Below are 26,232 nucleotides of genomic sequence, written 5' to 3' on the forward strand. Positions count from 1 at the left end.
CCTTGGTCCTGGATAACCTGCCCTTTCCCACTAGAGATATTGGAGAATAACACCAAGGATGAAAACAGACGTTCATTACATTCACTTATTTATCCCATATTTGGAATTGAAATCAATCTAGTGAGTATGATCAGTACTGGCTGTTGCTGTTGATTATAGCAACTACTTAGTAAGTGTGATATATATTTTTAAAAAGATGGCCCAATGGGCTCACCCACCACCAGGAAGTTATTTCATAGGGGCATTTCCACATTGAGTTTCTTGTGTTTACCAGCTCTTGGGTTCGCCTTTTGTGTGAATAAGCCCTGAAGTGAATGACTCATAGAAATGGTTGAAATGGTATACTTTCTAAACAGTGTTTTCACCACCTCAAGACCAAGAAGAAAAGTAGTTTAATATATTAATTCAAACTGGTTGATAAAATAATAATAATGACTGCTTTCCTCTAAGTGTTGTTGTAACAGACAGACCATTCATTTGCCTACACCTCGCTTTAAGCCTGCACCTTCCTTGATAAAACAAAGTGTTATCTGATGGTTTTGCTAGATAAGCTGATGCCCTGAGGATATGGTGTCAAAACGGCATAGCGTTGCACTTACTGCCGTTGTTAAAATAACATTAGTTTTATTATTTGTTGCTGGAGTCAGTGTGCTAGCATCTCATATGTACTTTAGCAAACTGCCAACTAATAATTATCCTATAAAGTCTGATGGTTAGCTTTTAGTAAAAATGATAGAGAAATTATACAGCAACCCAAGAAAAAGTGTACATTGCCAACAAAAGTTATCAGCATAACAGAAGTCACTTGCTTCAGAGAACCTAAAATTTCTGCTAGACCAGACCACTGTATCTTATTCAGTGTTTATTGACAATGGTCAAACAAGACACACAAGACACACACAAAGAAAGGCTGATGAGATGCCTACATATAATTGGAAATCTGCCTTTTTTGCTTAAGTTAATGACAAGCCCCACTAAGTTCAATAGAATTACTACCAGGTACAGTTGCTGTATAGGACTGCAGCCAGAATGTATTATTTCTATTATACTTCATGTCTCCCATCCCATCTCATCCAAAGCACTGTTTCTTAGGCTATTGTAGCATAACTATTTCAGAAGGATCAGCTGTTATTTAACATTCCAAAAAGAGTAAAATGATATTCTGCATCTCTCTTTTCTTAAAATGCTACACAGAAAAGACAGTCTTTCTCTCCCCCCCCCCCAAAAAAAAACCCAATTTAACTTTTCTTTGAGAGGAAAAATTGAAGAAAGTACAAAACAAATATCAGGAATACTTTTTTCAGTAGTTAAAATGATTGCTCCTCCATTATCCCCCCTTTTTAAACAAATCCTATAATGTATTATTAAGTACCGAGATATATTGCTGATGGCATGCCTTGCATTAATAGCATTACTGGAAAAGGTTCTACAATTTTCTTCAGGATAATTTATCCAACATTGGGCCAAATGGAAAGCTTTTCAATAGCTGTCGGCATCATTAGCTTGTGCCTTTTGAGGCACAATCAAGGGCACTGGATGCATATTGATCTGGTGTTATTCTAAGAATGGATGGAAAGTTAGAAATGCATGTGAAGAAACAATTCAAAGATACCCTTTATTCTGCAAACAAATAGAGCTTTGGTGTTGAGCGCCTCATCAGCAGGATTATTCTCTTTTTTAAACAGTTTCATGGTTGACATTTCTGACAGGAGAAGAAACCAGAGTTTTGCCACAATTCTAATGATATCCATTTTTTCTATACAGTGGTGCCTCGCAAGACGAAATTAATTCGTTCCACGAGTTTTTTCATCTTGCGATTTTTTCGTCTTGCGAAGCACGGACTTTGGAAAAGCTTCAAAAATCACCAAAGTCTTCAAAAACCTCAAAAAAGGCTACCACACCGCGTGCTATGAGTTGCTCCTCGAAGTGAATGCACGGTTTTAAGAAAAAGGAAACAAACTTGCAAGACAAAGGAAACAAACTTGCAAGACGTTTCCGTCTTGCGAAGCAAGCCCATAGGGAAATCCGTCTTGCGAAGCAACTCAAAAAAAGAAAAACTCTTTCGTTTTGCGAGTTTTTCGTCTTTCGAGGTATTCGTCTTGCGAGGTACCACTGTATTGTGGTCTCTTCTTTCCACACACTAGAGATGCTATGAACTACTTCAAATACTCTTTAATAAATGAGGAGCAATGCTACATCCATGCAAAAAATTGGGTAGTTATATTAGTTTGCTTGGGAAGTTCATTCTACAAAATCTTTTTAGAAATCCAAATAATATTGGAATGCACAGACTGAATTGGTTGGTTTGTGATTGAATCCCCCTCAAAAAGAGTGGCATTCAAAAAATTAAACTACCTGTTTGCTCTAGGAAGAAAGGAGCCAGGTGGGAAGAGTTCAAGTTGTGTTCGCCTGCTAACTGGGGTCCCCAAAGAGGAAAAATCAACCTGCATTTCCATCCTGTATCTGCTATACTTTAACCCATCCAGATTCATATGTACCCACTTCACTGCCTGTTACATGTATCTGTCGAGTCATTAATGTAATCTTGATATGGGATTTGATGAAGAAATGCATTGCTAGAACAGTACAATAAATGTTATAGTTTTATGAGCAATCTGTTAGAAAAATGAATTTGCCAATCCTTCACACTTGGATCTCAAGCACAACTACTCTATAAAGCAGCACAGTGGCTAGGTTTGTACATAATGCACATAAGATGTATGGTTTAGCGTAATGTATGGGCTCATTTTGCTGCTGTGCTGCACTAGAGTATCATCCCATGATGTCAGGGGCCGTGCTGAGGAGGGCTGCACTGAGGAGGAATGGTGGGAGCCTCCCCCTCCCCCTGATCAGGATCCTGAATCTTCCCAGGAGCAGGAGGACAGTATAGATATGGAAAAGTGGTTTGCAGAGAGACATAGTTCAGAAGGCAGAAGCTGGGAAATTCTGGATGGGGAACAGTTAGCAGAAGAAACACTAGAAGAGATAGAGTTAACAGATTCACAGTCTCTGGAAAGCATCCATCTGCTCAGCCCAAGGTCAAGAAGAGCTGATAGGGTGGCAGCACATGAAGCACAGTGGTTACGAGATCAGGTTACAAGACGTGGTAGTGACATGGGTGACTAGGGAGGAAGTGGGTGGAACCCTTAATTGGGAACACTGCCATCCCTAGGAAGGGATTATTTGTTCTCTCGCTGTGGTCATTAAAGTTTCTAACTGGTAAGAAGACTCCTTGTCCTTTGTTCTGCTCATCTACTGCCAAAGGGGAGAGAAAGCTGATTGCCTGAAGCCTGACAAATGAGGACATTGTCTATTAACTGACTTCAATGGGCTTTCGTTCTGGTACCCACAATGCAAATCCTTACCCATTTTGCAGTGCAGACATGGGAAATGAAATAGCTGAGTATATACTACAATAGCGATTTATATACTATATACATATATATATATATATATATATATATATATATTGTAGTATATACTATAATCATAATCTTAAGTCACACTGCCAATAAAATATACTCAAGTAACTTGGACAACATACCTTATACTAAAGTCACTGTATCCTATTTGCATGCAAAACCAACACATGAGTGGAGAGAGCAAGAATGAGCACGACTCCCATAGTCCTCCACAAACTGGTTACCAACCCTCTCTGAAGCAGGGAATCTCCTGTTCTTGTGGAGGTGTCCCCACTTCAAAAGTTCACTCTCCAACTCATGGAGGGTGATGGAGACAGTGACAAGGACGCACAGCTCATCTCCGATCTCATGCCAGTTTTATGCAGGAGTAGAATGAGCTGGATTGGGGTTGTGGTGGCCCATGGAGTCTGCACAAATATGTTACGTTGGGGGTGAAGAGTGGAGAGGATGACATAGAAACTCTGGCTCAGGTGGTTCAACTCAGCATATGTGGAAAATTTACAACTTAAACAATATGCAAGTATGCAACGCAGAATCAGCCAAATCCAGGGTAAATATTTTAACTGCCAAATTACCTCAATATTTGTTATTTAAAGTTAAAAGCACAATTTAGAACTGCATTGAAAATTGCCAACTGCCTATGAGTGCAGACTTTTGCGGGGGGGAGAGAGAGAGAGAGGAAGAACTATTGATGCTGATACAAGTTTGAGAACAAAATGCATTGTATTCACTAGTTGAGCACATGGTTTCGGTTAAAAAATATGGTAAAAGAAACTACAAAAGAAATTGAATTCAGTATTACAAAAGAGGGCATTTCTGAGGTTTATGGTTGATGGCATTGTGCCTGGAACCATTAAAACCTGGTATCCTCGAACTTCAGAAATGGTCAGGGTCAACTGTATTATATACATTTTTTGCTGAAAATGTGATGGCATTTGTTTATCTAAAATGCATCAAAGTGTCTTTGTGTTTCTTGCTATTTTTCTGAACTGGAATGTGCAAGTAAGGTCACTCTGACGCATATATGCTGTCACACTGGCTGCGTCAAGACTGGCTACAGATCAAATGTTCATTGCCTTGGACAATTCCATTGTGCAATGTGTTTTGCAATATTCTGTTGCTCTCAAAACTGACAACAAATAAATTAACAGGCTCTGCTGTGAAATGTCTTTATTGGTTCCATGAAAATCTGAAATTTTAGGAATCATTTTATACTTGGCAGGAGTATATTCTCTAATCAACTAAGTCATTTAAAACTTCCCTTAAATTAGGTTGTATTACTGAAACTTAACATTTAAATGAAGATTAAAGATAATAACAATGTTAGCTGTCACACAGCAATGCATTAAACATCTGGGAAATCATAAGGAAAAGGTTAACTGATTGAATGACCACGCATAGTACTAAGCCAAATCATGGCTTAGCATGAACTAGCAAACACACAAGTTCCTGGACAGAAGATTTTTTCTATTAAATTTGAAGCATTTATAAACTCCTTAATATTTTTATATTAGCCCTGAACAGTGTGGCAGCTGCAATTATCACGGCAGGAACCCACATATTTGATTATGTGCACTAATCCCTGGTTAAACACAGCATTACCTGTGAGGTGGGTCAATGCCCAGGATAGAAAAGATGGAATGGGTTCCTAGGAATGTGGAACACTTTTATCGGACAATACAAAGAGATCATTCTGAGATAATAAGGCAGTTTTCCTAGACTGAGATACCTTGACCAATGTTAAAGGTAAGGTGGAAGTGAGAATTTGGGCCTTTATGTGAGTTTAAAACTATGGATTGCATCCAGACTTACAGAACATCCTAACCATATTCCATTGACTTTTTAGGCCTTCCTACTAGGTAAAAGGGTTTAGGATGGCAGCCTTAGTCATACTCATAGGGGACCCACTGAAATCAGCAGGACAAGTTCATAATGTGTGCTTATTTGCTGGCTGTTTCTTTTGGGTGCACCCTGCTCTTGCCAGGAACAGAGGGGCTCCTAAGGACCCAACAATAATGTGTCCATCTCTCATCAGCTGCCTTGAACATGCTGCTGCTCTTCCAAGCACTTTACTCGTCATGGCCTGTTCCATCAGAGGACCTCCCATGTCTTATCACCAGCATTAAGTAGCTCGCCTTTCCTCAGGACCCCACCCTGGCTACTTCTAGCAAAGTCAAGAGTAGAGCGACACCCAGAGGCCTTGCGGGGGGGGACGACGGTAAGGTGTGTTAAATGGAAAGGTACAGGAAGGACTTTGGTTGTCCACAACCAGATGGCCCAGCCAAGTTGCATCATGTATGGAGGAAGCTGATGAGGGGTTTTCACAGGACCTTGTGGAAGCCATTCTGTATCCTACTGCTTGCAAGCACAGGGGGTTGGATTGCATCCTTGAACTTTAGCTAGAAGGTTATAAATAATGATACGAAACAGAAGTAGAGTAGCAAAGGATCAAGAGAGACAAGAGACATGGGGGGGAATACATACCTTCTGTGAATAATGATCGCTTGGCTTGACTGCAGAGCCACTTTGCTTTCAGTCTTCTTCATGTGTAGGAAACGGATGATGAAAAGAAAAAGAAAATTATTGTGACTGAGGGAAAATATACATTGCCATTATTTTTTAAAAAAAAATTTAAAATGAAATATCTGGAAAGGATTTTTACTACTGCCATGCCAAGTCTGAAGCTTTTTGATTTGTTTTAATCAGAAAATGACACCTCTGGAGAATACGGACATGTTGAAAATGCTTAGCTCCTCGAGTCAAGTGATGCAACTGTGTCAGGAAGGGAAAGGGCAATCTCATTACTTGCACGCTGCAGAAAAGGTCAGAGAGGTCCAGCTGAGACTGACAGGTTCTGATATAGGGTGCCATCCATAACCCGCTGAAGTCAATAGCAAAACTCCCAGTTATTTTAATGGGACTTAAAGTATTCCCCCACCCCCCTTGTATATTTTAGGAAATCCATTTATGTGGTTTGGTCAGGGGGGGTTTCTTTATTTTATTTTATTTTTGCAGCACACACTAACCAATAAACTAAATCCAAATTATCTGCTAGCCTAAAATGGAGCAGCTGCTTGTTTTATATTGATGTTCAACACCATGTCATATTATTGCATTTTACAACCAGGAAGTCATTTTCTAGCTAATCAGCTACATTTCTATGAAATCTTTTTTTATTAAAAAAAAAAACACCCTAACATATGCATAGAAAGGCAAAACTTATGATGCTGTTAGATTTGGCACTATTTTATTTATTTTTAGAGGCTTCAATACAGAATAGATATCAATCAGTATAAAGAGGTTTTTTAATTTAGATTTTCCTTTTGTTTCAGCTTATTAAGTTTGTAAGTTGCTGTCAATCTTTTAACTGGCATAATTCAGCATTTAATTCAAATGAAGAATTGGGGAGAATTGGAATCCTTTTGAATGGCTCTTCTCGTAAGTTTGCCAGTTGCCATGGTGATTATATTAATAATCTCTGTATAATTGTATGACTATCTGTGGGATAAGCATCAGCACAGAGGCGGCAGTGACAGCAGAGATAGCTGCCAGTGGTGATCAAATACCACCAGGGGATCATTTTTTTTGAACAAATCTGGTAATAAGGGCAAAGGAATATGAAAGAAGGAACGAGGAAGCATGGAATATAATATGGAACAATGGACTGTGCAATGCACAGGAAAAATAAAAGAATTAAGAGGAAGAATGAAGGCTAAGAAAAAAATGGTCTATAAGGGGACAAGTCAAAGTTCTAGTGGAAGAATAGGAGAGGCATTACCTGAAAACAGAAATATGGGTAAACACAGAGCTGCTCTGAAGATGAAAAGCGTGAACATGTAATTACAAGAAAGGGAGGTGCCTTGAGCTAGATCAGTCAGCGGCTCAGTCTCTATCGCCAAGGACAAAGATAACTGCACTGGCTGAAACAGACTTGGCAAACTTAGTCTGCTCAAAGTGTGCCCACTTTGCCCAGTCCCATGGCAATCAGCCATCCGAATGACTGCGCCTCCCCTGATCTTTGAAAGGAGAGGGGGGCAGATGTCAAGTGTTGGGATAACACCAGCTTACACCAAACCATGAGCTTCAACCACAGTAACACTTGCTGGGGAAACTCAGCCAGATGGGCGGGGTATAAATAATAAATTATTATTATTATTATTATTATTATTATTATTATTATTATTATTATTATTGCTAACCTAAATGATTTGCAACCAGATTTATTTATTATCATTTATTTATTAGGTTTATATACCGCCACCCCCGGCCTTCATCCAAAGATCTCAGGGCAGTTCACAAGATAGAAACACAAGACGAAAACCCGAATAAATAGTCAAAACAAAAACGGCAAAACAATGTGGCCCTCCCACAAGCACATTTAAAAGGCCGTAGAACATTAATCATCCAAAGACCGGGATATATATATCCAAAGATATAATGAATGTGCCAGACAAACCTCCCTGGGGAGAGCATTCCACGAAGGGGGCGGCCACTGCAGAAAGGCCCATTCTTGTGTTATCACACCCTCCAGACCTCTCTTGGAGGAGGCACTCGAAGAAGGGCCTCAGAAGATGATCTCAGGGTCTGAGTAGGTTCATACGGAGAGAGGCAGTTCTTGAGGTATTGTGGTCCTAAGCTGTTTAAGGCTTTATAGGTCAAAACCAACACTTTGAATTGGGCCCAGAAGGTAATTGGCAACCAGTGCAGTCGGTCCAGGATTGGTGTAAAATGCTCAAATTGTCTTGCTCCGGTGAGCAACCTGGCAGCCGAATTCTGTACCTACAAATTAAAGCCTTTTTCAAAAACTGCATTGGGAGTATGAGTATTGCATCCACCAGTGAGGACCGGGACAGAAAGTCTGGGGGAAAAAAGTATGTAGATATAATTAATGAGAGCAATTCTCGTTATGTAGTTTGTGTGAGGTTTTATTCTTTCCCAGTGGGCACTGAAGTAGAAAACAGAAACCTAACCTAGGTATTTGTTCTATCTAAGACAGGCTCGATCTGAAGAGCCAAGTGTGGCTCCTTTCAGAATGTCCAGCAAAAGATTGGATGTAAAGAATCAACATCTTGATCCCATCGACGTACTCTCTTATGTCATCTACACACCCTCTTAAAACATAGCAGAAAATGGGAGAGTGTCAAGTATTTTTGGACTGTCCATTGATGTTTTCAGCACAATTAAAAGCTGGCTCTGAACAGTAAATTGTTCCTACATAACATCTAAGCGTGTGAACTGCTGCTGCTGCTTGTTGCCCTACACAAGATGTTTGACATCTGTAGAATGAATTAGCTTTGCTTCAAAAAAAACACTGACAACATTCATATGATTCTAAATTCAAGAACTAGATGCATTAATATATTACATGATGAGTATAAATGTGACACTTTCTTGTATTGGCCCATGACCACAAAAGAAGCTAGCAGTTAATACTCAGTTAATGTTTGAGATGATTTCAGCAAAAACGATCTATTACTTTTATTTACAAGCTTGTATTTCGGCAGCTGTTACTTAAAATGATGTAGATAATATAGCAGGGACATTTTTCAATTCTTAAGGGCTTGTAAAGATCCTTAAAGAGTCTTCAGAAGCTCCACATACTCTCCGGAAGCTTCCAAGAGCTTCTCATTCTTGAATTTCTAGTTATGGACAGAGGGTTGCAACATCTACTTAGACAGTTCTTGTTCTCTTAAAAGACATAGGAGCCTTGCCAGAGAAAAGTTGGCAATTCTGTGGAATGAGCTTTTCTCCATTTTTATGTTCATTTCTGCCATTATTAGCTCTGACAGTTTGAAGGGCATCCAGACAACTGTACAGAAGGCTGCTCTTCTGCTTTATTGGATCACAGAAATTTCCAGCAGCAAGAGAGGTAGTAAGGCCAACTTTAAGAGTAGAGCTTTGCCAAACACCAGTCCCTTAACAGTAATAACTGTTTAGGAAACGTATTTTAAAAGAAGAAAAGAAAAGAAAGAAAATCATGCAGTAAGCATTTCTAACAAGAAAACGAGTGGTTGGCATCCAACAGCCAGCTTTGATAGAGTAGAAAAATGGACCTCTGCTTATTACTACCAGTCGACTTTGTAACTGCTTCTCCGTCAGTTTTCTCCTCCTGCAGGACTCCTGTGTTTTTGACAGTTGGCCAACAGGTGAGCATTTATTTAACAAGGGAATTTTTCCCTGGCATGGCAATAACATTATGAGAAATGCTTTGTCTGCTAAGCAATGTCAGGTGAAGCAATGTCAGGCTGCCATTAAAAACACAGGAGCCCTCCTGCCAGAGAAGAATAGGCAACAGTACCTCTTTTGTCACACAAAATGCCCTTTGCAGTATGCAGTTTAAGAAGCAATATTTTATGCAATATAAATCACATAATGGGTAAAACTCATTCTAGTAACACAGTTTCTGCTGCACAAGGAAAATGAACCCCACATCACTAGAGAAGTAGAGAGGAAGGAGTAGAACTTACAGAATATAAGGATAGGGACTAGGCTCCCTGGTCAGAGAAATCTTCAGACAGGAAGCTCAGTGCACTAGCCAATACGAAATCTGCCCAGATGCCCTCAGGATTCTGGAGATACAATCTTCACTTTCACTACTGGGGACTAGAAACTTGCACAGCTCTATACTGTAATCTTTATTGTTTGTTTGTTTGTTTGTTTGTTTGTTTGTTTGTTGTTATTTTGACCATCATGTCATATCAACAGCAGAAAGAAAATATTAATAATATACACTGGTACTATATCATAATCATATCTCATAATTTATTTTATGTCTCTATATATCTTACTGCCATGGCTAGACTGATTAACAAAAGATCAGTGGACCCAGGGCCAGATGAAGACATTTATCTGCCGGGGCTGGAGCAGTATTTGACATCCCTGTTGCCACCACACCACTACCCTTAAATCATGGTAATAGGAGACAAGGCAAACCTATTTGTTTTTTGCACCTGAGGCAGGAAACTCCCCGTCCCTTGAAGTGAAAATGTAATAAAAAATATTGTATAACTAATAATTTTATGCCCTTTCATTATATTAAACAAACAAACACCCCAAATCAGCTGCCTTGAGAGAGCTACCTCACTGTCTAATAGCAGGGCTGACCCTGAGCAGAGCTAAGTGCTCACGCCAAACCCCAAATCTGCAAGAAGAAATAATACGCAAAGAGGTTGAAACAGTTGGACCAATGCTCTTTTAAATCTAAGCAAGACATGTAATGTTTGAAAGCTATATGAAGGCAAGTAAACATCAAGAAACAGACCTCCTGTCATGATGCAACTCGAAAAGTGTTTTACAAATATTTATGTACGCCGATGCCTATACTGGTTGTTGGAACATACGGTAAGAAGAGCTCTGCTGAAACAGTCCAAAGGCCCACGTAGTCCAGCATCCTATTTCTCAACTGTTGTTAACCAAATGCCCATGGGAATCCCGCAAGGAGGCCATGAATCCATTGGCCCTCTCCCACTCCTGATTCCCAGCAACAGGTATTTGGAAGGATGCTGCTTCTGAACCTCACCATAGCATATACATGAAGAGTAGTCATGGATAGCCCAGCCCTCCATGACTTGGCCCAATACCCTTTGCAAGCCATCGAAGGTGGCGGACATCACAATGTCTTGTGACACTATAGGTTACTAAACGCTGTGTGAAAAAGCATTTCCTTGTTTCTCTCCTGAATCTCCTGCCAATCAGCTCCCTGGACTAGTTTTAAGAGAGAGGAAGAAAAACATTGGAGTACATTGGAGTCATGATTTATTCCCCTTATTCCCCCCTCGTTCAGTAATGCTGCATGTGAATATAGTATGTTTACTTTGGCCTATGGCTTCTCGCCATAAACTTGAACACTATTTGCAAACTGTTTTCGAGTCGATCTTTGTTTAGTCATCATTGTGCAGATGTTGATGATAAGGCAAAAGAGCTACAAGTCTCTGTTCATCAACGTAACAGAGTAGTATTTTGTATTATTAAGATCCCTTACTAACACGCACTATGCAGCCAACATGCTTCCCCCACCCCGTGCACAAAAGGTGTAGGTTAACAAAATGCCCAATTACCAATTCACAACAGACAGAAATTTTTAAAGGCCTATCTCCATTAAAGAGGTGGTGGTGGTGGAGCTTACATTGTTTCTGGAAGGCGAGCAGTAGACCTCTCTGGGGAACTGCTTTCATGGAATCCGAATCAGAGTTGCTGCTTTATTTCTACTATTGTTGTTATTATGTCATGTTTTTCTTGGATTGGATTGTGATTAAGTGTTTTATGGCTTCTAAATGCTGCATTTCATTTCAAATGCCCAAGGTCAGAAAAGGCAGCTGGAAAATAAGAAGATTGCTGGGCAGTCCTGTCCACCTTCTATCTCCAGAGCAGAAAGGGACTTAAGCAAGCTCCTCTCAGACAATCGGAACAGGACAGTGTGGGAATATGTGTCGGGAAAAGCTAACATAAGATATTTCTCAGTTGGACAGATCCTTTGCCAAATTTCTGCCCCTTTGGTGAAGTTTCCTCTGCACTTCAAAAAACAAATTATTCAAAACAATGTCAGGGGGAAAGGGAACTGGGCTTTAATGAAATACACACACCCCTATCCCCTTCTTAGCCACATCAGCTTCCCTAGTAGACATCTAAAACAGTAGCTAATAAGATGTCAGAAAAGAGGCGAAGGTTACCTCCATGCTGTCCTGTAACTTGAATGTGGATTGTTTTCTCACTACAGCCTCCTTCAAGCACTCTTCTCCATGCAGTTGCAATCCCTTGGAAGACAAGAGGGATGTCATGCCCACTGCCTCTCCTCCACTGTCATGCCCCCACCTGCTCCTGGCCACACTTTGCAGGGGATGGTTTAAATTGGGGAGCTTGCTCTTACATGCATAGCCCCTCGCTCCAATTTTGAGCCTTGCATGGCTTCACTCTCATCTCCTGTGCACATGATCTGAGTGGAAGCTCACCTCCTAAACTGGGAGTAGATGAGGCCTTGCCCCCAAGTCACTGCAGGTTACAGGTGCATGGCATGTGACCTTGATATTTACGGAGATTTCCTAGCCACTATATAAGATAGCAGCACAGAAAGATGGAAGAATGTGGCCAAGTGATCAGACACAAGACTATTGCTGCCCATTCATCACCTTCATCTGCTCTCCCAGTCCTAGTCTTGGCTGGAAAACAGAGTGGAGCAAAACATCTGGAGGGCACCAGCTTGGAGGAGTCTAGTAAAGAGCCTGAGATGCTCAATGACTTTTGAGATACTCGGTAGCTCACAGGACAAGGGCCAAAGTTATCACAAGGAAGCATTTCCCAATCCTATCATGCATCTGTATATTATTATTACAAGGGCAAATGGTTTGAGTTAGATTTTGGCTCACTAAGACAAAGATCTGGACATATTTTATTAATTTCACGCAGCATCACTTGGCAATGTACCAATACACTTTAGAAGAAATCCAGAAGGCTGGACAAGGGTAACATGTTTAAGATGTGAATCTGAAAATAAAAAGTTATAAGGAAGCTACCTGACTGAAACAAGTAAACTACATTAGCACAGCAAGCCACAACATGCACTGAAATCTCTTGTTGTGATTAATTTTGCTATTGATAAGTGTCTCTATAGAGAGAGTTCTGTAGTTTAAACCAAGGAAAACATATTTCTCAGCAGCTACAATGACACAGATTTGTGTTAATCGGCAGCAATGTTTCGATGTATAGAAACAAAATATATTCTGTGCAATCAAATAAATGTTTTCTTGCAACAGTATTTTCTATATTAAAAAGCTATTCTATGCCGACATTTTGGTTATCTTCCAAATGGTTTGCAGAAGGCTGGGTGGGGAAAGAGCATAAATTATAATGATGAACAGGGTGGTTCCACACATTACGTTAGGGAATTGCATGCTTGACTATGAACTTTGGCTCCAAGACTACCTTTAACTCTTGCCATGGACCAAATTGCAGCATCAACAGCCATGTTAGATTCCTGATGGTTCATTGGGCTCTGGCAGCACAATCCTATGTATATTTACTCAGCAGGATTTACTCCCAGTTAAGTTCATACACAGTTAGCCTAGCTATAACTTTCACTAGACTTTGCACAACTGCCATTCAGAGAGGTCTGGGGAGCTGCACTTCATAGTAGTAACAGAATACATACCAAACAAATAATACATTTGTTTGTATTATTTATATTTATATTAACAAAGAATACATACCATTTATACAGTAACCACTAATCATTCTTGTGCACTTCCATTCCACATAATGGCCTGGCTCACATGTCACAGTAGGCCATGTCATGGTTTGGCATGAATGATCAAGTGTGGGGGATCCCGAATTCAAAACTGGGGCGTCTTTGAGTCCTTCTTGGTCCTCCTGCCACTGAACTACGCTGGTTGCTTTGGCTTAGCATGTTGTTCAAACCCAGACTCATGATTCAGCTCTCCTGGACAAACCACAAGCCATAAACCGTAGGACAAATCTTGGTTACAGGTCAAGACGCAGAGAGCTAAACTATGAGGCCAGTTTCAGATTACACACTAAGTCAAACCATAGCTCAGAACAGCAGCAGAGCATCTGGGGGGAAGCAAAACAGCCACAATCTCCTCTCCCGGAGTCTGTACACTTGTGTGTTCATGCTGAGCCATGTTTTGGCTTAGAATGACATGTGAACCAGCCCTAGGAAAGCTAATCAGTAGGGCTGCATTATTTAGTCAAGAATTGTCTTGGATTGCTTGATCTGAAAACTGACGATCAATTAAAAGGGGTGCTCAATTAATTGAGAAGCATGTTCATTAAAAGCAAAACATGGTCATCATTTTAAATAAAAGTACTTATAAAAACTGTGTTGGCAAACTGCCATCTTAGAAGAGTTATTCCTATTTCTCTCACATACAGAAGAAAATGTCTAAGATGGTGCCTATTATGACACATCCATAATCGAAGAATAAATATTTCCCTACCCTGTTTCGGAACTACTTGATACCATATTCTAGGAGAATTAATGAGGGGGGTTCCTGTCCCAAACTCCATATTTTCCTCTATTCTCTATGCTCTGCACTTGTTCTGCCCAGATAGGTTGACTACACATGGCTATTCATGAGGAAAGTGGTGCCTATATAATTTAAGTTGGAATCCAAAGTGATGCAGTGTATAGAGTACTGGGTTTGGGCTTAAGGAACCCAGGTTCACCTAGATCGTTCTCTATGTGTTTATGGACTAGTCGCTGTCTCTAAGCCTAAAGTATCTCACAGGTTGCTATGAGGTTAAAAGGGGAGCATGCCATCCTTGTGAGAAAAGTTGGAGTTAAATTATTAGATTACTTAAAACTCACATGATTCATCCATTTGGATTTCTTATCCTGTCTCTAACTTTTATAAATGTTTTATTCGGTTTTTTCCCGCTTCACAATACAATGAATAAAAACAATAAAAGTGGGGATATTAGCAACACATCATAGCACTTTGTAGTGCAGTATCATACAGTTAAGGTAAGTAGAATCAGAATAAATAAAAATGGGGGAAAGGGGTTTGGTGGGAGAGGGTACATGGGTAGGAGATTTCCACAGCAGAGAACAAGGCAACTGATTTTCTCCCCTTAAGGGTAACTGGAAAGTAAAGGTTAAGAAGAAGAAACATGAAGAGAGAACATTTAATGCATTGTTTGAAGGATGTCTGTTATTTCATTTACTATTTTATTTAAAATGCTTATTTTGACATGCTTTAAAATGCTTCAGTACTGCCATAACTGAAGCTGAAACAGGGATTTTACCAGGCAAACAGAGATCTGGCAGTTGTAAGAGTGACTGAATGGAGTATTTAATTTTCAAAACTGTGATGTTTTCAATAATGATGGGAAAAAACAAAACAGACAGTACCCATTCAGACTTCTCTTTGAAAAGTAGCATACAGGGTTATCAAAAAAGCAAGAGCATCTGCTTTGAAAGGGAGAAAAATCTTTAAAACCTTATCTTAAGGAGGGGAAAGTCATCTTCAAAGGTCATTTTTACAGAATATGCTATCAACAGGCAGCTTTCTAAAAATAATACAACAGCTAGGATCACTATCACACGTTTCATTTTGCAGAAACTAATGCTGAACAACCCTGATGGTATTCTGTTCTGCTCAAATGCTCTTCAATTTGCCATCTAGAAGAACCAACTTATTAAACAGAAACTGTTGCAAATAAAAGCCCAAAGGATCTATCATATTGTTTTGTTTTTTAAAGGCAGCTTCTTGTTTATACAGAGAAGATTTGTAAAATATTTGAATATACAATGCTATTCAGTGTAAATTCTATGACTTTCTGTGTAAGCCAGGCTCTGAATATTGAAATTCAGGCCCAGTTGTTTCCATGGGTGAGCTGTAAAATCCAGTCCAATCTAGAAGCCTTTGGGAAACCTTTGGCCATCTAGATGCTGCTGAACTACAACTCCCATCAGTCCTCCCAAGCATGGCCAATGGCCAGGGCTGATATGAGTTGCAGTTCAGCAATATCTGGAATGCCAAAGGTTCCTCACACCTGCTATAGGAAAGTTTGGGCTGGCTGGTTCAAATCAGTATTTGAAAATAATTCCATCCTCACCACACACACAAAAACCACTGATTCCTTGGCTTTATGAGATTCTAATCTACATCCTCCAAGGTCCCATTGGTTGATTGGTTACCTGCATTAACAGCTTTGGTTAAGAAATTGAGAAGAAGGGATATTCCTGCGACTTTTTCAAAGGATATTAGCAAAAGCTATGCTGCACTTTCAAAATAGTGATCCTGTGCCATAATTGTGCAGACAATGAAAAATCTAAAGAGCAGACATAGGATGAAAATGTTATCACTATATGGATATAGCGTGAGTGCCGCATTTTGCCTGAAGGCAAACTACTTGGTTTGGAGCTTCAGGTGGTCATTTTATCCGAGAATAACAAGGCATTAGCACAGAATAGGAAATACAATACAAGGTGCTAAAGATAATGGAAGCCTCAGCTACTTAACTCCTCTGAAGTCAGGCCAAACAGTGCTAAAGGGTGTCATTTGTCAAGGGTGTCATTAAGATTAAATAATGCATGAGCTTGCACTGATTCCTATACAAGTGAATAATTAAAGTTTGCTCTGCTCCACATCACGTTCCTTCCTAGCCAAACTCTAAATATGAATATATTCAGAAGCCTGAAGTTCCTAAGCAAAGATGAATTGCTTAGTGAAGTGCTAAATGACAAAGTTTTTGTTACGTTACATAACAACTGATTTTGCTGAGTTACCCGCCTGCCAATATAAATAAAAAGTCAGGAAGAGAACTTAAAACAGCAGAAATCATAGGAGGGTTTTAACGTTTTTTAAAAAAAGAAAAAGTAATCAATGGCTTTCTTACTAATTCTGCTGTTCTGCATGGTCTCCTGTAAGCAGCAAATGACTGGCCAATAATAAAGTACTTTAATTCAGTTTTTTAACTTGTGAGAAATGAGAGAACATCACATTCCAAAAGGATTCAATAGTTAGCAAAAACTGTTGATGGGGTTGTGATCACTGATGAAATGATTGAGCTGACTCATGCGGTGGTAAATATAACACAAATGTTATGTCCTGCCATGGAACATCAACCATGATAAAGCATTTTGGATGGCCTCCACATTTCACTGGTCCTGAGTGAGGAGCTAAAGGAATAACATCCACCTTGTCCTTATTATAAAATTATATAAACCAGTGGTTTTCAACCAGTGTGCCGTGGTACCCTGGGGTGCCTTGAATGATGGTCAGGGGTGCCATGAGCAACACTGGCCTCTGTCCCTCTTTCCCTCCCTCCCTCCTCTGACGCCTTCTCGGCTCTCTGCCTCCCAAAGGCTTGTGCAGCTGTTTGTTGCAGTAGCCCTGACTACAAGCTTCCCAGGTGGACTCAAAAATGTTGAAAGCCTCTGATATAAACCTACTTCTGGGTGCTTTTTTTAAATGGCAATGCTCTCATTCAACTCCTTTCCAGGATGCCATACCCACGCCAAAGAGAAAAGTATTATTTACTGTCTAGCAAGCAGAGCAGAAGAGATCTTAGATTACCGGTATCTCATTTTCTTCATCTGCTGAGGAAAGAAACCAAGTTGGGCTGAGGGGAACCTCAGTGGTATTTTTGATATAAGGTGTTCCCTGGCCACGTGGTAGGACGTCCACCAAGAAGTGCAAGGACATACAGTGTTACCTCAGGTTACATACACTTCAGGTTTCATATGCTTCAGGTTACAGACTCCGCTAACCCAGAAATAGTGCTTCAGGTTAAGAACTTTGCTTCAGGATGAGAACAGAAATTGTGCTCCAGCAGCGCAGCAGCAGCAGGAGGCCCCATTAGCTAAAGTGGTGCTTCAGGTTAAGAACAGTTTCAGGTTAAGTACGGACCTCCGGAACGAATTAAGTACTTAACCCGAGGTACCACTGTAATAGAATTAGCCATTCCCAGGTAACAATAGGGCTTTCACTGAGCAAAAACATAGGATGATGGGATATAAAGATGGGCATCCAGCCAGGAGTTCCAAGTGTCTGGCAGACAAACTGTCCTTCAGCAGGTCTGATACTGAACGCAAACGAAGTCAAAAAGTAATGAAATGCTTTAGCAAACAGAGGTGAGGGTGTCTGTTGAATAGGAGGGATTCTGGAGAAACAGAGTGGACATGTCAGGGCTGCATTTATTTGTATATAAAAAAATATTTATATACCACTGTATCATAAAAATATATCACAGTGGTTTACAATCATATAAAAACATTAAAACTTTCCAAAAAGGAAGCAAGGTCTGCTTAGCAAGAGGGAGATGTACACCCAATAACTGGCTAGGAAGGCACTTAATGCAGCGGTTGACATGCCCACGGGATGAAAGGGGGGGCATCACCCTCAGAAGTGCGAGGAGTGGAGTGACCCACTCTATTGCATCCTTTATTGCAGCCCCCAAGCTGTGGAACTCCCTCCCATCAGAGGTGTGTCTGGCACTCTCTATACAGTTTTTAATCATAGGCTGAAGACCTACTTCTTTACCCTGGCCATTGGCACCTGACCTAAGGTATTTTTAGGACCAATCCTTTTCTTCTGACTGCAAATTGTTTTAAATTTTAACAATCGTCATCACTAAATAAAAGCATACAAGATGCATGACAGTCCTGTAACATGGAGCCTCAGCCTGTGGAGAGAATTATGTCTGCTGAACATGAACAAAGCAAATATGAAACTAGAGCAATACTGAATGATGTTTTGTGCTGAATAACTTTGTTCTCCTTTTGGAACTCTGATACTTCCTTTTGGTTGACTTTATACATCCCACGTGGTAATGTGATACAAATAGGTTGCTATAAATTTTATGTTAGCTGGGATTCACTTAATGAGTTTAGTCAGCAAAAATAAAACATAAAAATATTTTTAACAGGCAGAAATATTGGGTGATCAATTTTATACATTACAAACTTATTTCATTGGTCCAAAGTCTGGCAAATATTTCAATGCCAAAATCTCTGTAGCTAAGTATTTCTTCAGCATTTAATTACTGTTATGTTCAATGCATTTCCCTTTACTAATAAAGGTTTAGTTTATACTTTTGCTTCATTTCCATAATGCTGGATGCTTTTGCTGGTAAAGCCATGGCAGAACTCCAGTTGGTTTCAAGGTGAGATGGACTGGGCTTGTGGTAATTATTTTGAGAGGAAGGGTACCACCCAAAATGTTTTATTTCTAATCCCCTTTAGTCCCCAATCATTTTTAGCCATTCCTACTAATATTTCAAGCAGGATGACAAATTAAAGGGGTTTTTTAATAAATAAAAAAATCAGTCTCACAATTTCCTGGAAAACTATTGCTCTGCTTTGAGGGAAAAGGTTATAAAGAAAATATGTGGCTTATGGAACATACATTCACACATTCCTCATTGTGGCTGGTGTCTAAGGCACTCCTTTCTCATTTGCGATTTTTCCCAATTGTATATGAAATGAGGCTCTCATATTTTGGCAATGTTTGTTATTTTTCTGCTATTTGAAACAAATTAAGTCTAAGGGGGCCAATGCAGACGACTCCATCTGCACTTCCACACTATGCCTTGGACTGTCAGAATGTCAAGGACAGCCAACACTCTGAATGCTCAAGGATCACTTACGCATTATGGGCCGCTGGTTCCTAAACAGTATTAATGTGAGCTATTGCAATATAGAGTAGACATTAAATCGATGGCTTTAAGGCTACTATGTCATCAAGTGCCCCCGGGAGTGGGATGCTATTATTAGCAAAACTGCAAATTATGGTTAATAGACACTGTTACAAATTGCACTTCTGAAAGGTTTAAAAGCCACACAAGATGTTGTGAATGTTTTCTCATTGGTTAAATCTATAGATTTTGTACTAAACCAAAAGTACAGAGAGACAAAAGCTCACCGCGACGGGGTGAGCTCCCGTTGTTCAGTCCCAGCTCCTGCCCACCTAGCAGTTCGAAAGCACGTCAAAGTGCAAGTAGATAAATAGGTACTGTTCTGGCGGGAAGGTAAACAGCCTTTCTGTGCGCTGCTCTGGTTCACCAGAAGCAGTCATGCTGGCCACATGACCTGAAAGATGTATGCCGGCTCCCTCCGCCAGTAAAGCGAGATGAGCACCGCAACCCCAGAGTCGTCCGCGACTGGACCTAATGGTAAGGGGTACCTTTACCTTTACCTAAAGATGGTACAATAAGAGTTTTGTTTCTTTGACTGGAGATTAGAGAGGGGCAAAACTTTCGAGTCAGCACAAAACCTCAAAACAGTGATGACACCAGAGTCCCTAATTCAAGATCCCTGCTTCGCTGCATAACCCAGACTGCATATTTGCATGCTGTTGTATTTATGTTTGCAGTGGAGAAGTCTTCCTTGTGAGGTACATCACTGCTCATCAGCTAATCTGCACAGTGGGGCTGTCCCTTGCTGCATTTTTCAACAATGCTGAGTTACAACAATTACATTACAGTATTCGGAGAATTCGGGGACCACAACACCATTTCATGGATACTAGAGGTTCCTCATCTCAATCCAAGGATAACGGATGACTATAGGCAGACTCTATTTGTTTGCATGTTAATAAAGGTACATGTTTTGAACTGCCCCAGATCTCTTTAAGGCAGTAAATCATTATTTGTTAATCACAGGTCAACCTGCTGGCCTTAAAACTCAATAAATGTGACACAAGACTTGACAGAGGCCACTCCATTGGTATTTAGTAAGCCACAACCTGTCTGTTTTTGGATTATGCTAGCTCTTACTGTGCATTTGCCAAAATTTTGCATTAACACACTTGTTTTGTTTGTTTTCTCTTCTAATCCTTTCTTTTAAATGTTACGGAAAATATGTGTAAATTTTCCTTATACAGTTGTACCCCAGGTTAAGAACTTAATTCATTCTGGAGGTCTGTTCTTTTTTTTTTTTTTTTAAAAAAAAAATATTTATTAAGGTTTTTTTAGATATAAAATGCACACATAAAACAATCTTGCTTCTATCACAACAAATTCTTCGCTTCTTTGGACTCCCTCACGTCCCCCTCTCCCATTTACGTCGTTAAAAAATTTTTTCCAAACAAATTATCAACTTGTTTACAATCTCATGTCCACACATTCAAATATAATCTAGCACTTTTTCCAATAAAATTTTTATATTTTCTTTAATCTCACTTAGCATCAAATTTAAATCTAGTTTAGTGGTGGCCAATTTTTTATAATCTAGCATCCTTCTTAACATTCAAACAAATTACAATGTTTTTGTAGATACATCTTGAATTTCTCCCAGTCTTCCTCCATCTTTTCTTCTCCCAGATCTCGGATTCTGCCAGTCATCTCGGCCAGTTGCATATAGTCCATCAGCTGCATCTGCCACTCTTCCAGTGTGGGTAAATCTTGAGTTTTCCAGTTTTTTGCGATGAGAATCCTTGCTGCCGTTGTTGCATACATGAAAAATGTTCGATCCTTCTTTAACACCCTCTGGCCGACAATACCCAGAAGGAAGGCCTCTGGTTTCTTAGTGAAGGTATACTTAAATACCTTTTTCAACTCATTATATATCATTTCCCAGAAGGCCTTCACCTTAGGGCATGTCCACCAGAGGTGAAAGAATGTTCCTTCATTTTCTTTACATTTCCAACATTTATTGTCAGACGAATGGTATATTTTGGCAAGTTTAACTGGGGTCATGTACCATCTATATATCATTTTCATTACATTTTCCTTCAGAGCATTACATGCAGTGAAGTTCAGCCCAGTGGTCCACAACCTTTCCCAGTCCTCAAACATAATGTTATGCCCAATGTCCTGTGCCCATTTTATCATAGCCGATTTAACCATTTCGTCTTGTGTATTCCATTTTAGCAGCAAGTTATACATTCTAGATAGTACCTTGGTCTTTGGTTCTAACAATTCTGTTTCTAACTTCGATTTCTCCACCTGGAACCCTAACTTTTTGTCATTTTTAAAAACTTCTTTAATCTTAGCATAATGTAACCAGTCTCGCACCTTGTCCTTCATTTTCTCCAAACTCTGCAATTTCCAATTGTCTCCATCTTTTTCTAATATTTCCCAATATTTTGGCCATTTGGCCTCCATATTGGGTCTTTTTCGGGCCTTAGCCTCCAGAGGTGAAAGCCACCTTGGAGTTTTATTTTCCAGTAAGATTCTGGAGGTCTGTTCTTAACCTGAAACTGTTCTTAACCCGAGGTACCACTTTAGCTAATGGGGCCTCCCATTGCTGCTGCACGATTTCTGTTCTCATCCTGAAGCAAAGTTCTTAACCCAAGGTACTATTTCTGGGTTAGCAGAGTCTGTAACCTGAAGCTTCTGTAACCTGAACCATCTGTAACCTGAGGAACCACTGTATTGCATAATTCTTCATTTAAAAAAGTCTACTCTAATTCAAATCACTTTATAATTGCTTTCCTTTTTTTTTTTTTAGCTGCCCTAATAGTATAGGATTCCATGGTCATTTGCTTGCTTTTTTGGCCTCTGCCCCCACCCCTGCACAGAAACCAAGTTCAGCCCTCTAATATCTCCACCTGGTCCTCAGGATTCTCCCCAAGCCACAACTCCTCACTAGACACACACCCTCCCCCTGGCCACCCCCTTCCCTGCTTGGCACCTTCCACAAATGTTTTTGCCTGTCCAGAATTTGTCCTTGAACTTTGATAATGCCTCTTGCTGGCCTGGATGGAGAACAGAAAGAGGTGTCTTGTTTCCATTCTGGCTGGCCATTATAAGAACAACTTATAAGTCTTATAAGTAGCTTTAAGGAATTGTGCCTGAGATTACTTGTTTTCCTCTTCCCTCCTCAGCCCTCTTTCCTTTTGTGCTGTGTCTATTAGATTGTAAACCTGTGGGCAAGGATGTCTTGCTTGTATTGAGCTTCTGCATAGCCCCCTGGGAGCTTTTTCGGCAGAAGAACAGAGTAAAAATGTTTTAATTGAATGGATGGATGGATGGATGGATGGATGGATGAATAAATAAATAAATAATGTGGGTGGAAAACAAGAGCTACACAAACATGTCTGTTCCAGATATAAGATGAAACCAGATAGAAGAAATTATTAATGACAGCACTTGGAAGAAAGTTGCTGAAGCAATGGGACACAGATGGCCAGAATGCTGCCTGAAACACTGCAGGCAATGTTCAGCATGCATACAATTGGGCAGATGTGAGAGATGTGTTGGGAGTGTGAATAATGGTCTGCTCTTTAAAGGACACAGAACAAATCTGCCTACTACAGAGAATAGGGAAATGTTTGAAAGGCTATATATAGAAAATATTTAGGAACAGACATGCCAGCATACGGCTCAGAAAGTGTTCTTCTTGCCAATAACGAGTAAAAGGATTGATATCTATGCATCAAAGCATCCAGTCTATTAAAAGATAAAAACCAACAACAAGCTACGGAGGCAAAAGCTCTTGTTACAGAGAGAGCAATCAATACACCAATTGGCACCATCACCAGCTGGGCTGTAACTATGAGACGGCTCTGTGTTCCTTCTAAGTTCCACTCAAACAATGTTTCTTCTTGCCCTTACCTGGCTAAAGATGGCCAGCCATACAGACAAGACACAAATACCTTCTTCCTTGAGAGCTTTTGCATACCGCTGTCTCATCAGTGACCTCAAAGTGGTCCACATGTAACAAACCACATTGACACGAAGCATAAAACAGATTAAACATCAACCATAAAACAATTACAGGCACCTCCCCATTTGTGCAGGATCCTGCTGACACACAAGCCATTTTTTGTGCCTAAAGGGGATGGGGCAGGGGTGGAACAGGGCCCTTTATCAAAAGATCCCAGGGCAGTGTACAACATTAAAAACACATTACAGTACAGAACATCGGTGATAAAAACATAATAAAAACATCTTCTACATAATGAAAAGCATACTGATAGACAGCCTGATCATAAAATAGTCATCCTAATAACAGTTCTCTCCCCCATACTTTTACAGGCCACAGATTACAGCGGTACCTCGGGTTAAGAACTTAATTCGTTCTGGAGGTCCATTCTTAACCTGAAACTGCTCTTAACCTGAAGCACCACTTTAGCTAATGGGGCCTCCTGCTGCTGCCACACCGCCGGAGCACAATTTCTGTTCTCATCCTGAAGCAAAGTTTTTAACCTGAGGTACCACTCTGGGTTAGCGGAGTCTCTAACCTGAAGCGTCTGTAACCTGAAGCATCTGTAACCCGAGGTACCACTGTATTTAATAGCCATAGGCCTGGGTAAAGAGAAATGTTTTTGCCTTGCATCTAAATACATGTCATGATGGCACCAGACAAGCCTCTCTGGGAAGACCATTCCACAATCAAGGAGCCACCACAGAAAAAGCCTATTCGCTTGTTCGAGATTCCATTGTATAATCAGCTCTGTGACATGGAAGACGACCAAAAGCTCTAAAAACGTTCTAAGCATGGCCTTCAAAAGCTTTAGAAAGCTTTATCGTGTGATGAAATCAGTTCCGTAAAATGGAGCCCAACTACCGAAAAGGACTTCCTCAAGGTTCCTACCTGACGAGCTTCACCTGTTGGAGTGACACATACAGATGGGAAACGAAGCAATAGGACCACCCTAAAACTTTGCAGGTGCAAACAAGTATGAAAAATAGGATCGCATATCGTGCCATCGTGAACACAAATCATTATAGATGAACAGGAAACGGGAATGTCCAGAGTGGCCCCTTTTGCTTTCATTTCCCCATTCCCACACCTTCAAAAGCAGGTGGCTAGAGGACAGAATGGAGTTTTGTTACTGCCCTTGCCAACAAAGGTTCGTATAGTTAAAGCTATGGTTCTCCCAGTAGTGATGTATGGAAGTGAGAGCTGGATCATACAGAAGGCTGATCACCGAAGAATTGATGCTTTTGAATTATGGTGCTGGAGGAGACTCTTGAGAGTCTCATGGATTGCAAGAAGATCAAACCTATCCATTCTGAAGGAAATCAGCCCTGAGTGCTCACTGGAAGGACAGATCCTGAAGCTGAGGCTCCAAGACTTTGGCCACCTCATGAGAAGAGAAGACTCCCTGGAAAAGACCCTGATGTTGGGAAAGATTGAGGGCACAAGGAGAAGGGAACAACAGAGATGGCTGGACAGTGTTCTCGGAGCTACCAGCATGAGTTTGACCAAACTGCAGGAGGCAGAGGAAGACAGGAGTGCCTGGCGTGCTCTGGTCCATGGGGTCATGAAGAGTCGGACATGACTAAACAACTAAACAACAACAACAACAGCCCACTCACAATCTCAGTGCATATGATCCAAATGTGAAAACAGAACCTATGCATGGAATGCACAGAGGTTCTCTCCATTCAGGAGGGGAGTCTGCATTTTGAAGTTACTAATTGTGTGTACAGAACCTACACATGTACAAGTTATATGCATGCAGGCACATCAAATTCAGTGAGAGGCGCAGCGACCAGTCTTGGTTTCCTACATCACACCTGTGCAGTTTTTTAAAAAGGTGTGAAAGAGGCTTCTACTGCTTCTTTCCTGGCATTTTCGGAAATGGACAGTTTCTTAGCAAGCAAGCACAGTTACTAAATTTAAAAACCTGTCACAGTCAAACTGGCCTCGGTGACAACGCTTTGAAGGAAAATAGAACATTACTGACAGCACTGAAATGAATTTGATGGGCTCCCCAAAAAACTGTGGTTAGGAGAGAAAGTGCTACTAGACCCAGCCCTATCTCGTAATCTTATGACTTAAATTAAATCGGGAAAAAGAAAAGAACAAAAAGCCCATAAATATCTGTCCTGCGATGATCCCTTACACACACACACACACACACACACACACACACACACTTTCTCACTTTCTCTGGTTTCTATCCAGGTATCTCAAGATTGAAGAAATCTACTTGCATGTACCTATTTGTCACCACAGTGGGTGATAGCTCTCTCAATCCCTTTCCCGCTGTCATGGAACACTCCTTTATTTGCAGCCACACCCCGAACTTAAATACAATGTTGATGTACTTTTAAAAACTGAAATTATGGAGAGTGAAAACAGCATATATACTTCATTATATATATTTTTTTAAAAAAGTATTTCAATCTAAGAATGGATTACAAAAATGCCTACTTAAACCAACTCCTGTTTCTAGGCTTTTTAAATGCCTCCCACAAAGGCAGTGACTGGCATTAACAATGTAGAATTTTCAGATTCTAACGTAGCCTGGCCTTAATTACTGTGGTGCATTGGTTAGAACATTGGAATAAGAGAAGATTCAGAATCAAATCCCCTTTCATACTCATGGCTTGCTGGGCGTCCTTGGGCTACTCACCAACTCTTGGTCAAAGCTACCTCAGAGTTTGATTGACTCATAAG

The 26,232-nt window shown here is 40.3% G+C and overlaps 1 protein-coding gene across 20 annotated transcripts in view; it reads right to left on the minus strand.

Annotated features, from left to right (window-relative positions):
* The window catches only part of LOC309349470 (uncharacterized protein), a 113,085-nt gene that overhangs the window by 67,733 nt on the left and 19,120 nt on the right, over positions 1 to 26,232 (minus strand). For 17 of the 20 annotated variants that reach the window (XR_014159894.1, XR_014159900.1, XR_014159901.1 and 14 more), the window contains one exon: positions 5,907 to 5,962. Coding sequence is in view for 7 of the 20 variants with exons in the window: in XM_081875520.1 (XP_081731646.1) it covers positions 5,907 to 5,962 (56 nt within the window). In the remaining 13 variants the exon portion in view is untranslated. The remainder of the gene's footprint in view (positions 1 to 5,906; positions 5,963 to 26,232) is intronic. The other 3 variants (XR_014159895.1, XR_014159921.1, XM_081875525.1) reach the window with 1 other exon arrangement.

Source organism: Podarcis erhardii (genome assembly GCF_964252035.2).
Source record: "Podarcis erhardii genome assembly, chromosome: 9".
In the NCBI taxonomy this organism is placed as follows: Eukaryota; Metazoa; Chordata; class Lepidosauria; order Squamata; family Lacertidae; genus Podarcis; species Podarcis erhardii.